General features: G+C 42.4%; 1 protein-coding gene across 1 annotated transcript; it reads left to right on the top strand.

Moving 5' to 3' along the window:
- The first annotated feature begins 11,693 nt into the window (after window positions 1-11,693).
- On the top strand, window positions 11,694-13,116 carry LOC119309569 (probable anion transporter 7). Its single transcript, XM_037585553.1, has 2 exons — window positions 11,694-11,721; window positions 11,804-13,116. Exons 1-2 carry the CDS (start codon window positions 11,709-11,711, stop codon window positions 13,114-13,116), a joined length of 1,326 nt encoding a protein of 441 aa, XP_037441450.1. The 5' UTR covers window positions 11,694-11,708.
- Window positions 13,117-17,977: the final 4,861 nt, after the last annotated feature.

Below are 17,977 nucleotides of genomic sequence, written 5' to 3'. Positions count from 1 at the left end.
ATTTTGATTTGATTTGAGCATGGGACTGGTCATCCCGGTTACCGGCCATTTTCTCGTGAGTGAGGAGCGGAGTCCAATCCTCATGAGAATAACCCGTCTAGCATGGAAGATACAGACAACCCTAGTTGATACATGAGCTTTTCGAGCATACAAAACAGAATTACATTTGAAGGTTTAGAGTTTGACACATACATACTTACTTGGAACGGTAGGTAGATACCGCATATAGGAAGGTATGGTGGACTCATATGGAATAACTTTGGGGTTTATGGAAGTGGATGCACAAGCAGTATTCCCGCTTAGTACAAGTGAAGGCTAGAAAGAGACTGGGAAGCGACCAACTAGAGAGCGACAACAGTCATGAACATGCATTAAAATTAATAGACATTGAGTGCAAGCATGAGTAGGATATAATCCACCATGAACATAAATATCGTGGAGGCTATGTTGATTTTGTTCCAACTACATGCGTGAATATGTGCCAAGTCAAGCCACTCGAATCATTCAAAGGAGGATACCACCCTATCATACCACATCACAACCATTTTAATAGCATGTTGGCACGCAAGGTAAACCATTATAAACTCCTAGCCAATTAAGCATGACATAAGCAACTATAATCTCTAATTGTCATTGCAAACATGTTTATTCATAATAGGCTAAATCAGGAACGATGAACTAATTATATTTACAAAAACAAGATAGGTCGAGTTCATACCACCTTTTCTCGTCTCAATCAGTCCATCATATATCGTCATTATTGCCTTTCACTTGCACGACCGAACGGTGTGGATAATAATAATAGTGCATGTGCATTGGACTAAGCTGGAATCTGCAAGCATTCAATTTAAAGGAGAAGACAAGGTAATATGGGCTCTTGGTTAAATCAACAATAATGCATATAAGAGCCACTCAACATTTTCATCATGGTCTTCTCCTCTCATCCCCCAAAGAAAAGAAAAGAAATAAAACTATTACACGGGAAAGCTCCCAACAAGCAAAAGAAGAACGAGAAATATTTTTGAGTTTTCTTTTAATTATTACTACAGGCATGGAAAGTAAACTAGCTAAAAGCTATAACTAATTTTTTTGGTTTTTCTTAAGGTTATTCAAACACACAAGAAGAAAGCTTAGAAAAGAAAATAAACTAGCATGGATAGTACAATGAAAAAGTATGAGCACCGACAACTGGAATGAGTGTGTGAGCATGAATGTAATGTCGGTGAGAAATACGTACTCCCCCAAGCTTAGGCTTTTAGCCTAAGTTGTTCTATGCCCATGGATCAAAGTTGTAGCTGGGTTGTACTAAGATGCAGCTGCTACTGCCTGACGAGCTGCAGCTTGGAGACGAGCTGCCTCCGTCCTCCTCTCATATTCGTTTGCCTCCTCCCTGGTTATAAAGTATCTCCTTTTTGCCTGAAAGTCAAAGAAAGTGGGAGCAGGGAGAGCAACATGGATAGTACGCCGTCTGTCAAAGATTAGTCGGTACTGGAGGAACTATTCATTCTTCTCAAGAAACTGATGGCTAACCATGGCACTATAATCTAGATAACTAGGAGGCAACTCCATATCATTTTCATGTATGGGTATCTCAAGAAAATTAGCTACACCGGTTGCATAAATCCCACCAAACAAGTCTCCATTTAAACTATTATTATGCAACCTACGTGCAACAATGCCCCCCAAGTTATATTGTTTATCTCCTAGCATAGCATTCTTGAGAACACTAAGATCTAGAACACACATGTGACATGCCTCATCCTTGCTATTTATGCATCTACCTATAAAGAGAGAAAAATAATGTATAGCAGGAAAATGAATGCTCCCTATGGTAGCTTGTGTTATTTCTCTAGATTCCCCCACAGTGATACTAGCAACAAAATCTTTAAATTCAGATTTGCGAGGTTCACTAGCACTACACCAATGCGGGAGTTTACAAGCAGTATTAAAATATTCTAAGTCCATGGTATAAGATTTATTGTAAATATCAAATAGGACAGTGTGAGAATTGCGTGAAGATATAAATTTGAACCTTCTCATAAAGGAATTAGTTAAGTGGTAATACTGAGGGCACTTATCTAGCATGAAGCCCTCGAGTTCATCATTACGCAAATATGCGTCAAGTTCCTCCTTAATTCCTGCTTGGGCCATAAAATTTTCTGATCGCCATTCACATGGACGCACTTGAGCTTCCCTCGGTGGTTCATCGTCCGGCTCACGTATTGCGGTCATGGGTCCTTGCTTCCTTGAAGGACCTCCTGGGTACATTTTCCAAAACATATTTCTTCCTCTGAAAAATTTCTGAAAATTTTAGTAACTCAAAATAAAAGTGAACCTAACTCAACAAAATTGATAGCAACTACTCCCACAAGTGCCTAGAGACTATATCATGCATTGGAATTACTTGGGACCAAATAAATTTGACATTCAAGCTCAAGAACAGGGTCACCTAGGCAGTAAAAATTTGCAATGAATAAAGCACTAGAACAAAAACTAATTGAACCATTGGAGGAGTCACATACCAAAGGACAATCCTCCAAAGCAGTTTTGTGAGTGGAGCTTTGAGCAAGGAGATCGAAAATGGCAGCAAGATGAGCTAGAACTCGTGTTTGAGCTGGTTGGTTATTTTTTTGGGAGGAAGAAGAAGCGTGTGGGTGCAGGAATAAGTGGAGGGGGCCACTAGAGGCCCACGAGGCAGGGGGCGCGCCCTGGACCCTCGTGGCCAGGTGGTTGCTAGCCCTGATGTGTTCTCAGAGCCAGATATTCTCAAATATTCTAGAAAAAATATATTTCATTTTCAGGGCATTTGGAGAACTTTTATTTTCGGGATATTTTTTATTGCAAGTATAATTCGGAAAACAGACAGAAAATACTATTTTTGCTTTATTTAATCTAAATAACAGAAAGTAAAAAGATGGTACAGAAGGTTGTGCTTTCTAACTTCATCCATCTCATGCTCATCAAAAGGAATCCACTAACAAGGTTGGTCAAGTCTTGTTAACAAACTCATTCTGAATCGCATGAAATCGGAGAATTTTTGAATAGCACTAAGTTACGTCAACGGGGATATGCACGTCCCCAATAATAAGAATATCAAATTTCTTCTTGGCAGTAGGAAGAGGAAATTCAAAACCTCCAATAATAATCGATGGAATTTTTCCAATAGAGTTGATACTGTGAACTTGAGGTTGTTTCCTCGGAAAGTGTACCGTAGGCTCATTACCATTAACATAAAAAGTGATATTGCCTTTGTTGCAATCAATAACAGCCCCTGTAGTATTCAAAAAGGGTCTACCAAGGATAATCGACATACTATCATCCTCGGGAATATCAAGAATAACAAAGTCCGTTAAAATAGTAACATTTGCAACCACAACAGGCACATCCTCACAAATACCGACATGTATAGCAGTTGATTTATCAGCCATTTGCAAAGATATTTCATTAGGTGTCAACTTATTCAAATCAAGTCTACGATATAAAGAGAGAGGCATAACACTAACACTGGCTCCAAGATCACATAAAGCAGTTAACATAGTTTCTTTTAATGGAGCATGGTATAGTTGGTACTCCTGGATCTCCAAGTTTCTTAGGTATTCCACTCTTAAAAGTATAATTAGCAAGCATGGTGGAAATTTCAGCTTCCGGTATATTTCTTTTATTTGTAACAATATCTTTCATGTACTTAGCATAAGGATTCATTTTAAGCATATCAGTAAAACGCATACGTAAAAAGATAGGTCTAATCATTTCAGCAAAGCGCTCAAAATCCTCATCATCCTTTTTCTTGGATGGTTTAGGAGGAAAAGGCATGGGTTTCTGAACCCATGGTTCTCTTTCTTTACCGTGCTTCCTAGCAACAAAGTCCCTCTTATCATAATGTTGATTCTTTGATTGTGGGTTATCAAGATTAACAGCACGTTCAATCTCTACATCATTGTTATTGCTAGGTTGAGCATCAATATGAACATCATCACTAACATTATCACTAGGGTCATGTTCATCACCAGATTGTGTTTCAGCATCAGAAATAGAAATATCATTGGGATTCTCAGGTGTGTCTACAACAGGTTCACTAGAAGCATGCAAAGTCCTATCATTTTTCTTTTTCTTCTTTTTAGAAGGACTAGGTGCATCAACATTAGTTCTCTGAGAATCTTGCTCAATTCTCTTAGGGTGGCCCTCAGGATACAAAGGTTCCTGAGTCATTTTACCCCCTCTAGTCATAACTTTAACAACATTATCATTCTTCTTATTATTTAATTCACTGAGGAAATCATTTTGAGCTTTAAGCACTTGTTCTACTTGAGTGGTAACAATAGAAGCATGTTTACTAATAAGTTTAAGTTCACCTTTAACTCTAGACATATAATCACTCAAGTGTTCAATCATATAAGCATTTCTTTTCAATTATCTACCAACATAAGCATTGAAGTTTTCTTGTTTAGCCATAAAGTCATCAAACTCATCCAAGCATTGTCTAGCAAACTTAGTAGACAGGATTTCAACTTTATCATATCTATAGAGAGAATTTACCTTTACTACCTGTGTTGGGTTATCAAGACCATGTATTTCCTCAATAGGTGGTATATCAAGGCCATGTATTTCTTCAACAAGAGGTAAATTCTTAACATCTTCAGCTTTAATACCCTTTTCTTTTATAGATTTCTTTGCCTCTTGCATATCTTCGGACTGAGAAATAGAATACCCTTTTTCTTCGAGGTTAGCTTAGGAGTTGGTTCAGGAAGTGTCCAATTGTTTTCATTAGTCAACATATTATTCAATAACAATTCAGCTTGATCAACAGTTCTTTCCCTGAAAACACAACCAGCACAACTATCTAGGTGGTCTCTGGAAGCATCAGTTAGTCCATTATAAAAGATATCAAGTATTTCATTTTTCTTGAGAGGATGATCAGGCAAAGCATTAAGTAATCAGAGAAGCCTCCCCCAAGCTTGTGGGAGACTCTCTTCTTCAAATTGCACGAAATTATATATTTCCCTTAAAGAAGCTTGTTTCTTATGAGCAGGGAAATATTTAGCAGAGAAATAGTAAATCATATCCTGGGGACTACGCACACAACCAGGATCAAGAGAATTAAACCATGTTTTAGCATCACCCTTTAATGAGAATGGAAATAGCTTAAGGATATAGTAGTAGCAAGTTTTCTCATCATTAGTGAATAGGGTGGCTATATCATTTAACTTAGTAAGATGTGCCACAACAGTTTCAGATTCATAGCCATAAAAAGGATCAGATTCAACCAAAGTAATTATCTCAAGATCGATAGAGAAATCATAATCCTTATTAGTAACACCAGATAGGTGAAGTAGCAAAAGCAGGGTCATATTTCATTCTAGCATTCAGAGACTTTTCTTTTAGCTTAGCTAATAATTTCTTAAGATTAGGTCTATCATTGCAAGCAAGAAAATCTCTAGCAGTTTCTTCATCCATAACATAACCCTCAGGCACAACAGGCAATTCATATATAGGGTGAGAATCTTCATCATCACTTTCATTAGTATTATCAGTTTCAATAATTTCATTCTCTCTAGCCCTAGCAAGTTGTTCATCAAGAAATTCACCTAATGGCACAGTATTATCAAGCATAGAAGTAGTTTCATCATAAGTGTCATGCATAGCAGAAGTGGCATCATCAATAACATGCGACATATCAGAATTAATAGTAGAAGCAGGTTTAGGTGTCGCAAGCTTACTCAAAACTGAAGGTGAATCAAGTGCAGAGCTAGATGGCAGTTCCTTACCTCCCCTTGTAGTTGAGAGATAAATCTTGGTTTTCTCGTCTTTCAAGTTCCTCATAGTGATTAGCAGATATAAATCCCAAGTGAGTCAAAGAATAGAGCTATGCTCCCTGGCAACAACACCAAAAAATAGTCTTGATAACCCACAAGTATAGGGGGTCACAACAGCTTTCGAGGGTAGAGTATTCAACCCAAATTTATTGATTCGACACAAGGGGAGCCAAAGAATATTCTCAAGTATTAGCAGTTGAGTTGTCAATTCAACCACACCTGGATAACTTAATATCTGCAGCAAAGTATTTAGTAGCAAAGTAGTATGGAAGTAACAATAACAGTGGCAAAAGTAACAGTAGCAGTTTTGTAATAATTGTAACAGTGGCAATGGTAAAGTAACTAAGGAAAGATCAATATGTGAAAAGCTCGTAGGCATTGGATCAGTGATGGATAATTATGTCGGATGTGATTCCTCATGCAATAGTTATAACATAGGGTGACACAGAACTAGCTCCAGTTCATCAATGTAATGTAGGCATGCATTTCGTGCTTATGGAAAAGAACTTGCATGACATCTTTTGTCCTACCCTCCCGTGACAGCGGGGTCCTATTGGAAACTAAGGGATATTAAGGCCTCATTTTAATAGAGTACCGGACCAAAGCATTAACACTTAATGAATACATGAACTCTTCAAACTACGGTCATCACCGGGAGTGGTCCCGGTTATTGTCACTTCGGGGTTGCCGGATCATAACACATAGTAGGTGACTATAGACTTGCAAGATAGGATCAAGAACTCACATATATCCATGAAAACATAATAGGTTCAGATCTGAAATCATGGCACTCGGGCCCTATGACAAGCATTAAGCATAGCAAAGTCATAACAACATCAATCTTAGAACATAATGGATACTAGGGATTAAACCCTAACAAAACTAACTTGAATACATGGTAAATCTCATCCAACCCATCACCGTCCAGCAAGCCTACGATGGAATTACTCACGCACGGCGGTGAGCATCATGAAATTGGTGATGGAGGATGGTTAATGATGACGACGGCGACGGATTCCCCTCTCCGGAGCCCCGAACGGACTCCAGATCAGCCCTCCCGAGAGAGGTTAGGGCTTGGCGGCGGCTCCATATCGTAAAACGCGATGAATCCTTCTCCCTGATTTTTTTTCTCCCCGAACATGAATATATAGAGTTGGAGTTGAGGTCGGTGGAGCACCAGGGGGCCCACGAGACAGGGGCGTGCGCCCAGGGGGGGTAGGCGCGCCCCCCACACTCGTGGATAGGGTGTGGGGCCCCTGGCCTTGATTCTTTTGCTAGTATTTTTTATTAATTCCAAAAATAATCTCCGTGGAGTTTCAGGTCATTCCGAGAACTTTTATTTCTGCACAAAAATAACACCATGGCAATTCTGCTGAAAACAGCGTCAGTACGGGTTAGTTCCATTCAAATCATGCAAGTTAGAGTCCAAAACAAGGGTAAAAGTGTTTGGAAAAGTAGACACGATGGAGACGTATCACTCAGCACCATCCAAAGAAATCGCGGAGAAAGAGTTGGAGACATCCACCGATGGCATGAGGGTGCAGGTGAGGTCAGTGTCTTGGGCGGCGTCCTCAATGCCCTCACTGTCGCCGGACAGCTCGAGCGCGTCAACAGGGGCCGCAATAGGTGGCAGTAGCGGACCGCCGACGAGGGCTTGGAGGAAGTTGTGAGGGGCTTGTGAGGCTTGAGCTTGAGGAGGCAAGGACGACCCTTCACGAGGTGTTGGTGGCCGCATGGAGTCTGCAGCATGCGATCCAGAGCAAGGCCCACCATGGCTGCAGTTCCACCGCAAGCACCGTGGATGTGTGCTTCACTGCCATTGCCATCCACGTCATGGTCGAGGGGGGTGGTGACGTCCTCGAAATATCGGACACCGTCTTGGGGCCTTTTTCGACACCCTGCCGGAGGGGATTCGATCATGGAGGGCCTCTACATCAACCTTGCTACCCTTTTGATGAAGCATGAGTAGTTTACCACTGACCTATGGGTCCATAGCTAGTAGCTAGATGACTTCTTCTCTCTCTTTGATCTTCGATACAATGTTCTCCTCGATGTTCTTGGAGTTCTATCCGATGTAATACTCTTTTGTGGTGCGTTTGTTGAGATTCGATGAATTGTGGATTTACGATCAGATTATCTATGAATATTATTTGAGTCTTCTCTAAACTCTTTTATGCATGATTAAGATATCTTTGTATTTCTCTTCGAACTATCGGTTTGGTTTGGCCAACTAGATTGGGGTTTTCTTGCAATGAGAGATGTGCTTAGTTTTGGGTTCAACCTTGCGGTGACCTCACCTAGTGACATAGTAGGGGTAGCGAGGTACGTAATGTATTGTTGCCATCAAGGATAAAAAGATGGGGTTTTCATCATATTGCTTGAGTTTATCCCTCTACATCATGTCATCTTACTTAAGGCGTTACTCCGTTCTTATGAACTTAATACTCTAGATGCATGCTGGATAGCGGTCGATGTGTGGAGTAACAATAGTAGATGCAGGCAAGAGTCAGTCTACTTGTCATGGACGTGATGCCTATATTCATGAGCATTGCCTTAGATATCGTCATAACTTTGCGCTCTTCTATCAATTGCTCAACAGCAATTTGTTTACCCACTGTATGTTTTCTTTCAAGAGAGAAGCCTCTAGTGAAACCTATGCCCCCCGGGTCTATTTTCCATAATATATTTTCAGATCTATAAACCAAAAGACCCAAAAATACCTTGTTGCAATTTATTTATATTTACTTTAGTTTGCTCTTTTATTTATCTTTTATACCTATCTCTATTAGATCTCACTCTTGTTCGTGGTCGTGAAGGGATTGACAACCCCTTTTTCGTGTTGTGTGCAAGTGTTTGTTAGTTTGTGCATGCGCATAGATTGGAGACTTGTGTGTGCCTCCTACTGGATTGATACCTTGGTTCTTAACTGAGAGAAATACTTATCTCTACTTTGTTGCATCACCCTTTCCTCTTCAAGGGAAAAATCAATGCAAGCTCAAGATGTAGCAGGAGCCAAAGAATATTCACGAGTATTAGCAGTTGAGTTGTCAATTCAACCACACCTGAAAGACTTAATATCTGCAATAAAGTATTTAGTAGCAAAGTAGTATGGAAGTAACGGTAACAGTGACAATAGTAACAGTAACAACTTTGTAGTGATTGTAACAACAACACAATGAAAGTAACTTAGCAAAGATCAATATGTGAAAAACTCGTAGGCATTGGATCATCGATGGATAATTGTGTTGGATAATATTCATCATATAGCAGTTATAACCTAGAGCGATGCTCAACTAGCTCAAATTCATCAATACAATATAGGCATGTATTCCGTATATAGTCATACGTGGTTATGAAAAAGAACTTGCATGATATATTTTGTCCTACCCTCCCGTGGCAGTGGGGTCCATAAGAAAACTAAGGGATATTAAGGCCTCCTTTTAATAGAGAACCAGAACAAAGCATTAGCATTTAGTAAATACATGAACTCCTCAAATAACGGGAATCACCGGAAAGAATCCCAATTATTGTCACCTTGGGTATGCGGATCATAACACGTAGTAGGTGTGTATAACTTGCAAGATAGGATCAAGAACTCAAATATATTCATGAAAACATAATAGGTTCAGATCTGAAATCATGACACTCGGGCCCTAGTGACAAGCATTAAGCATAGCAAAGTCATAGCAACATCAATCCCAGAACATAATGGATACTAGGCATCAAGCCCTAACAAAACTAACTCGATTACATGATAAATCTCATCCAACCCATCACCGTCCAGCAAGCCTACAAAGGAATTGCTCACTCCCGGTGGTGGGCATCATGAAAATGGTGATGGACGAAGGTTGATGATGACAACGCCGACGGATTCCACCCTCCGGAGTTCCCCGATGAAGAACATGAGGTGGCGGTGGCTCTGTATCGTAAAACGCGATGAATCCTTCTGTCTGTTTTTTCCTCCGCGAATAGGTATATATGGAGTTGGATTTAGGGTTTGCCGGAGGTCCAGGGGGCCACAAGCTCGCTAGGCGCACCGCCTGAGCTTGTGGCTCCTGTGTGGTCCCCCGCTCGTATATTTTCCACTGGTATTTTTTATATATTCCACAAAAATTCTTCGTAAATTTTCAGATCAATCCGATGTGTGGAATGGGTCATCACCGATGGCGGCAACGGCCATGTCATCACACCCACGACGTTCAGGGCGCGCAAAAGGAGACACTCCTAACAATCTCTCCCACGACCGTGAGCACCGTGGTGCTCCTCTTTGCTCTCTACCTCCATCTCTCATCCACAACTGGCGATAAGAAACATGATGGGTGGCAACCCCTCATCTAGATCAAGATTGGGTGGGGGAGACCAAAAAGAAAGAAAACCACAATGCAAAAAACATTGTGAGGTACACCCGATGACATCTGCGTGTAATTTCTGTGCGACTAAGAGCTGAAAAACGAAATATCAAATTATTACGACAACGATGTACCATCACCATCGCATACTCTACTACTTTGATGAGATAATATCACATGAAAATCAAGTTTCAAGGGAAAATTTGTGAAAATCACGTTTGAAAGTTTCGAAAGCAATCTAAAAAAATACAGGATGTCAAGAGGGTGGTGTTCCAATGCCATGCGAAATTCCAGGTTCAAACACATTACCAATAACAAGCCATGAAAAGAACAAATTCAGTAACATTTTCCATTCGACACTATTCAATGTTGATTTTGTAATCTGTTTGGAAATTTCACATGCTAACAGACATCACACTTTTAACATCTCGCATTTTTGGGGATTTTTCCTGAAGTTTAAAACATCGTTTCCACAAGGTTTTCAACGAAACTTTTGCATGTGATATTCTCTCCTACTTCGATTAATCTCCCCAACTAACATGCCCGGTTAAACCAAAACGCACGTGCTTCCCGCAGGCGAGAGGGGGAAAAATGGTGCCGATGAACAGTTGACCTCTCTCATTCTCGATCTACCCTCCTCCCTTTTTTCCTATTTCCACTCCTCCGCGCGGTTAAGTTAAACGAGACTCCAAACTGAACGCACCACGCCACACCGCCCCAGCCGAGCCCAGCAGCAGCAGCAGGGCATCGCACTCACCGACGCGGCCCGCCTCCACCTCCGCCGCCCGCCCGTCCGTCGCCGCCCGCGACGGCAAGTGCGAGGCCGGGCACAGCAGCCCCCACAGAAGGCGGCGCCACACGACTACGGGATCTCGAGGTAGATGTCCGCTTCCCGCTTCCGACGCTTTCTCCCCCTTTTTCTCCTCCCTCTCGCTTGTTCTGCGGGAGAGTGTGACGAATTTTGGTTAGGATTTGGGGCTTCGAGTATCAGATCTCTGGGCGATCAGGTGCGGCGCCGGAGGTTGGTGGTGAATGCTGCAAGTTTTCGGTTAAGGTCTCACAAGTTGGGATCTTTTTAGATGCGAATCTGTGTCAGAGGTGGGGAAATTTCGAACCGACCTACTTGGGCCTGCATACTCGGATCTCTTGAATTTTTGCCAATGTGTAGTTAGTTCTTGGGATGTGAAGGCTGTGTCAGTCGAAACCACATGTCCTGCAAATCGCAGTTTGCATTTCAACCATAGTTGATGATAATGTAGGATTTGAAACCTTTTCGCACATTGCATAATGGTACGCATAGTTCAAGACCCGATTCATCTAACTGAGCGATGTTGGTCTTTCCATCTCCATTGAGCAGGTAGCTTGAGTTATTGTGCAGCATATAGTGCTTTGCCTGTGTTAAATTGCTCATGAGATCAGTAAACTGCTATGGATATATGAAGCACATCTGAAGAAGCCCCATATTGTTTTATACCGGTGAATGATCAGTATTTTGTCTGTTTCAGATCTTAGCATCCCTGGAGATGGAAGGAAGAAAGACAGGTTTATGGTAAACCCTGGTAAATATTCGTGGGAGGTCAGCAAGTGGCGGCCTGATTAAGACTGCTGCAACACTTTGAGGTTCAATCTCCAATTAATTAGTGATGCCGAGAATGAAGGTCCCAAAGCGTTATGTCATAGTGTTGCTGACATTCATCTGCACAAATGTCTGTTACATTGAGCGTGTGGGTTTCTCGATTGCGTACACCGTAGCAGCTGATGCAATCAACGTGAATCAAGCAAACAAGGGCCTGATACTCTCCATGTTCTATTATGGTTATGTTCTGTCGCAAATTCCTGGTGGATGGGCAGCTCAGAGATTGGGAGGGAGGCGTGTTCTGCTCCTGTCATTTCTGTTGTGGTCTTTGATATGCGGTCTAATTCCACTGGACCCCAACAGAGTAGTCATTCTGGTCCTTTCTCGCCTTTTTGTTGGTGTGGCACAAGGTTTCATATTTCCTGCCATTCACACAGTCCTGGCACAATGGGTGCCACCGCAGGAGCGCTCTCGCTCAGTGTCGTTGACAACCTCAGGGATGTACCTCGGGGCAGCTTGTGGCATGCTGTTCTTCCCAAGTCTGGTGAAGCACATGGGACCCCAATCTGTATGTTTAGTCGAAGCAGTACTTGGAGTAGCATGGTCTGTAATATGGTTGAAGTTCTCCAGTGAGCCACCTCGCACTGACCTTCCAAAAGTGGCAGTGCCAAAAGTAGCATCTCGGGAGAAGATTAAGGCGCAGTCAACAGGGGTTGTTGCACCTCGCACTGTAAAGATACCATGGCGAAGAATTATCTTCAGTCTACCTGTTTGGGCAATTGTCGTGAACAACTTCACCTTCCACTATGCCTTGTATGTTATCATGAACTGGCTGCCTACCTATTTCGAACTAGCCCTTAAGCTCAGCCTCCAGGATATGGGATCGTCAAAGATGCTACCCTATTTCAACATGTTTATATTCTCCAACATTGGTGGAGTGGTTGCTGATCACTTGATTACAAAAAAGATCTTATCAGTTACCAAGACAAGGAAACTCCTTAACACCATTGGGTTTGTTGTCTCGGCTGTTGCACTTATGGCTCTTCCTTCCTTCGGTACGCCCTCAGGGACTGTGATCTGTTCATCTGTATCCCTTGGTTTTCTGGCTCTAGGAAGAGCAGGGTTTGCGGTGAATCACATGGATGTTGCTCCAAAGTTCGCCGGCATAGTGATGGGGGTTTCAAATACAGCTGGGACCTTGGCTGGGATAGTTGGCGTTGGCCTCACAGGAAATATTCTGGAGGCTGCAAAGGCCTCTAACATGGATCTAACAAACTCTGAAACCTGGAAAACAGTCTTCTTTGTTCCATCATACCTCTGTATTTTTAGTTCAGTCATTTTCTTGATCTTCTCAACTGGTGAGAAGATTTTCGAATAGAGGATGGTTATTTTTGCTTTTCTTTTCTTCTCATTTATGGCGAGGCAGGATAGAAAAACGGGAATCTCACATGTATTTTATTCATTATCTGTAAGATTTCAGAGCTCAGACTGCATTCCACACATATTAAATTATGTTATTTTAGGAGGAATAACGCTTCTCTGTACTAAATTGTGTTTTCTGGAATGATCCTACGACTATGTTATTCCAGCTGGCTGGTTTGCCTATTTACAACTATTATATTGTGTAATTTATCAGGCATACATCATCTCCTTTTTGTAAAGAATTTTCCTGGGGATAGGAAATAGTGTGAATTGCACAGCAAGAAGTCAGGATGACATGCCATTCATTTTATCCTGACAATATTTTGTTCTGAAAAGAACATGTGATTGTTCTACCTCTTTTTAATGGAATTGCTATTTAAATGTATCATAGCTAAATCTGTCTGGAACACGGAAAGCTCCCTTTGGCTGTGTAGAGGTGCATTTTATGTTTGATAAACCTGCTGGAAGATGTTTATTTCACTGTGCCTAAAGAGATCCCATTTTGTAAGCTGTAGAACCTGAAAAAACTGTGCCCTCATCCCTGGCAAGCTGGGATGTGAAGCCTACTATCGGCGGAGATACATTCCTTTACATTCACCTGTTTTTTTCTACTGCCTCTTTGACTCATAGGGTTTAAAACCCACATGGATAGGATCTGGTTACATGTGCAAAATAGAGGATTGTGAAAGCGCATAAATGTGCATAATTGGTTGTTTGATTCGTAGGAATAGGAAAAACACAATAATCCTAAAAATTATGGTCAAACTAAGGTTACAACTTACGCAAAGGTAAGATGAAGATAATATTATGCTACTTTTGGCCTTTGTTCGTTCTTTGTGCATAGGAATGTAAAAAAGAAATTCCACCGGATTGTAAAATTCCTTCGGTTTTCCTATAAAACTCAAACCAAAGAGAAATCTTTCGACTTTTCCTGTGGTTCAGTGCTTTGGATCAAATGGATAATTTGTGGAAAAAAATCCTATTCCTATGTTTTTTCGTACACTTTTCTTACGAATCACAGAGACCAGCAGTCCATGAATGTAGAATCCTAAAGAAAACTAACGCTTTGCAACCAGTACTCATTGCATATCCTACTGCTCATTGTGTCCACTTGTGGATTTGATTATTATTATTTTTGAACAAGATCAGCAGGGTGGAATAGTGATCCATACAGGATTCATTAACAAACAAAAAGATTAGAAAAAACGCAAAAGAAACGTCCACTACCTAAAACAAAATATCATGTGGAATGTGCTAGAAATGATGATTGCATAGGAGAATATGTGTCTGCAAAAATAAAATAAGACGTACTCCCTCCATATCAGTTTAGCCTACAAAAACATTTTATATTTTGGTACAGAGGTAGTTCCAAACTCTGGAGCCTTAACTTCACAATTTGTGTGGTTGTCGGATTATGCAACAGAATTGACACATGCGTGGAAAGGTTCTATGTTTAGTGAGAAATGCCATCTTTATGTCACCCACTCAGCAGAAAGCCATAGGCCTTGGGGCATCTCCACGAGGAGACTTGACCGTCTGAACACTTTTAGCCATCCAATGCGGATCAAAAAACAGGCTGAACCGGTATAGACGTTCAAATCTCCTAGGTCGGCTCCAAATCGAGGGTAGCTCTAGGGTACTTCGGACATCTGCCACGTCAAACTCCGACACCCCGAACCTACCCCAAACCCCCCTTCGACCAACTGTAGAACCCTTCACGCATTCACGCCGCTTTACTGGCTTGTTGCGTACCAGTATTCACGCTGGCATGTCACTCAGGAAGCCTACTCCAACTCTTAAAACCGGCCAGCTGGACGCCCCCAAACCCTATCCGCGCACCCCTCCCCCCTCCCTCCCAAAGCCATCGCACACACACCACTCCCACCACCGGTCACCGTGACAGGCAAGAAGACTGACGCCAAGAAGACCTGGGTGTGGTGGCTGGTAGACGGTTATCGCTTTGACCAGCCTCCGCCGCGCCAGGACTCCGGATCTAGTTCGCGGCATCGCCCATGATCACCGGGCCCATCTCCCTCCTCGGCTCCATCCACCATGAAGGATGAGCCAGTCTCGAACATGGAGGAGGAGAATCCGCCCTAGCGGCAATGGATGACGAGTTCGCGCGAACATGGAGATCATGCGCCGCTCGTTGATGGACCGCGGTCGACGTGGACATTTGCAACCGCGTTGTACAGATCAGACGTCGCGCCAAGGAGAAGCCGGCGTCCCCTCCACGCAGCTGCGATGTCTGCGTGCAACCATCCCCGCCACCATGACACTCAATGGCGTCAGACACCCATCAAGTAGGAGCGGGCTCTGTCCCCACCAAAGCAGCATTGTTGCATCGACTACTACATCCAAGGAGGCGGCTCGCACGACGTGTTGTCCTCATCGGGCACAAAAAATGAATCTCCAAGGTAGAGGCATGCCGTGAGCAGTGTTAGGCGCACCGATCGGTGGCATTAGCGAAGACCCAGGTATCGCCAGTCTGGTTGCTTCCAGACCTCGCGCTCGAGGAGGCGTGGGCCCTCAATCTGTCCAAGACAAATCGTGCAGTTTGACGCCCGATGTCGTCATTGTCTCAACGAGCAGCTCCTTCGCGTATGGCTGGCCAAGTTCGAGCGCATAGTCCAGCAACGAGACAATGAGAGTCGGCGTGAAGGAGGTGGAGCATATATTTCATGAGTGTGACGCCGCGGCTGGGGAGGGATGCCGCAAAGCCGCCTTCCTAAAACGGTGTGACGATGACGGCGGTGCGAACAACCAGGGCGGGGCCGATGGCCTCGCAGGCCATGCCTACGAGGTCACCGTCCACTACTTAGCCACTTAGCCTGGTTTAGATTAGTTTTAGTTTATTTTATGTTTAATTTGTTAAATTTTGTTGTTTTGCATGTAATATAAGTACTTTGTTGAATTTTGTATGTATTTCATGTTCATGTTGTTTTAAATGGGGAGGGAGCATTTGGTGATCAAGTTGGATGGCTAACACTAGCTCGGACGTCTGGGACACGTCCAGACTTGTCTATGGATATTTGGGAGTAAAAATTTTGTGATCTGCATTGAAGATGGGCTTAATATTTTTTAAGACAAATTTGTTGACATCAGTTTTATGTCATACTTCCTCCGTTCCATAATGTAGTGCACATAAATTTCTGATAAGTCAAATTAAACAAACTTTGACCAACTTTATACAGGGAAGTATCTATATCTACAATAATAAATATAAATATATAGTGTGTATATATATTTGTGTGTGAAATATAACTCATAATGTCTCTAGTGATATGCCTTTTGTATTCTAAATATATCTATATTTTTCTATAAATATGCTCAAACTTTATAAGGTTTGACTTTCAAAAAAATATACACATTATATTATAGAACAGGGGGAGTACTAGACAAGTGTCTCAACTCTCGACTTCATACTGCTTTTTGTACAAAGTTGTACTCAAGTTGAGACACTTATTTTAAGACGGAGAAAGTACATATTAATTTGTGGCACTTTCTGCAACACCATGCTACTCACGCATTCCCTCTTTGACCCCTACCCCTGCCAACACTCCCCACCGGCAGACGCACCCTTGGCCACCCCTACGTCGTGCTGGTAAGGAAAGAAGAGAGAACGGGGAGGAGTATCAGGGCATGTCCAACGGAAATCACCTAACATATCTTATAAAATGTTTGCATACACGTCCGAATGTGTCCGCAAACATCTGGTCGGATGGAAGCCATCCAACCGCTTCTCCCAAATTTTTCGTACTTGCCCGACCTCCTCTCTTTGTCAAATTGTCTACATCAATAGCAATTCAACCATACATTTAAATAGTTGCAAACAAATGCAATTACTATCAAAAGCATCGGATGTGCAACAAGGTTTTTACAACTATCAGACCCAAAAGCAAAAGAACCAATTGTCCGAGCCAAAATCATCAACTTTCGGCGTCTCCCCCCTCCTTTTGCAGAATGTGTGTGATCATGATATCATGCAAGTCCTAAACAAACTTGGCCGCATTGCAATTCAAATCTTCATCCTTCACATACAAGATCTTTTGCTCCCATCATGCTTGCTGGTCGCAAGCTTCCTCTCCTCGAGTTAGATCTTTTTCTTTTGGATTTCCACGAACAAGCTAAACCTCTCCGCTCTTCTTTCCTTCCTGGGCTCATTGCGCTTGGCACATGCCTCCTCCTCCTTCGCCATGATGTCCTGGAACTTCTCTGCCATCTTGGTCGCCGCCCCTTCTCGTTTTCTCCTTTTGTTCTCCCATTTCCAAGATGGCCTCAGCGCATCTGGGCTAGCAAGTGATACAGTGTCATGATAAACAAGTTGCAACATAGAGCCATTCAATCAAATGCCCAACACATAGAGCATCACAATGCAAAACTTAGGAGCTCGAGGAGTGACACACTACTTGACCACTAGTTTTCCATTTGTGTGTACACACTACAATACTTTGTTGACGACCTCTTGAATGGTGTATCATCATTGCTTAGCGACTTCGGATTTCGATCATTGATCAATTCCTTGTTGTCGAGGTGCAATGTTTTTTTCTCATGAAACCAACCGTGCACACTCTGCCAAAGAGTCGAGCCTTTTTTGCTCCATGCCTTGAAGAGGATCAACACTTGTACCCAACCACGCCAAAGACAACAATTCATCCCCTTGCTCGAGTACGACAAACCCCTCTTCTTATTTGCGTCTACATTGGGCACATATGGTTGTTGGGTGTCCGTCAACGTATCTTGCTCCAATTGTGGTGAGTAGTTGTCATCGACTTGCCTGTCCTCACGGTTGTCGCCGTTGTTGATCATGTTTATCA

Source organism: Triticum dicoccoides, chromosome 1B (genome assembly GCF_002162155.2).
Source record: "Triticum dicoccoides isolate Atlit2015 ecotype Zavitan chromosome 1B, WEW_v2.0, whole genome shotgun sequence".
Classification (NCBI taxonomy): Eukaryota; Viridiplantae; Streptophyta; class Magnoliopsida; order Poales; family Poaceae; genus Triticum; species Triticum dicoccoides.
This window is presented reverse-complemented; position numbering and strand designations above follow the sequence as displayed.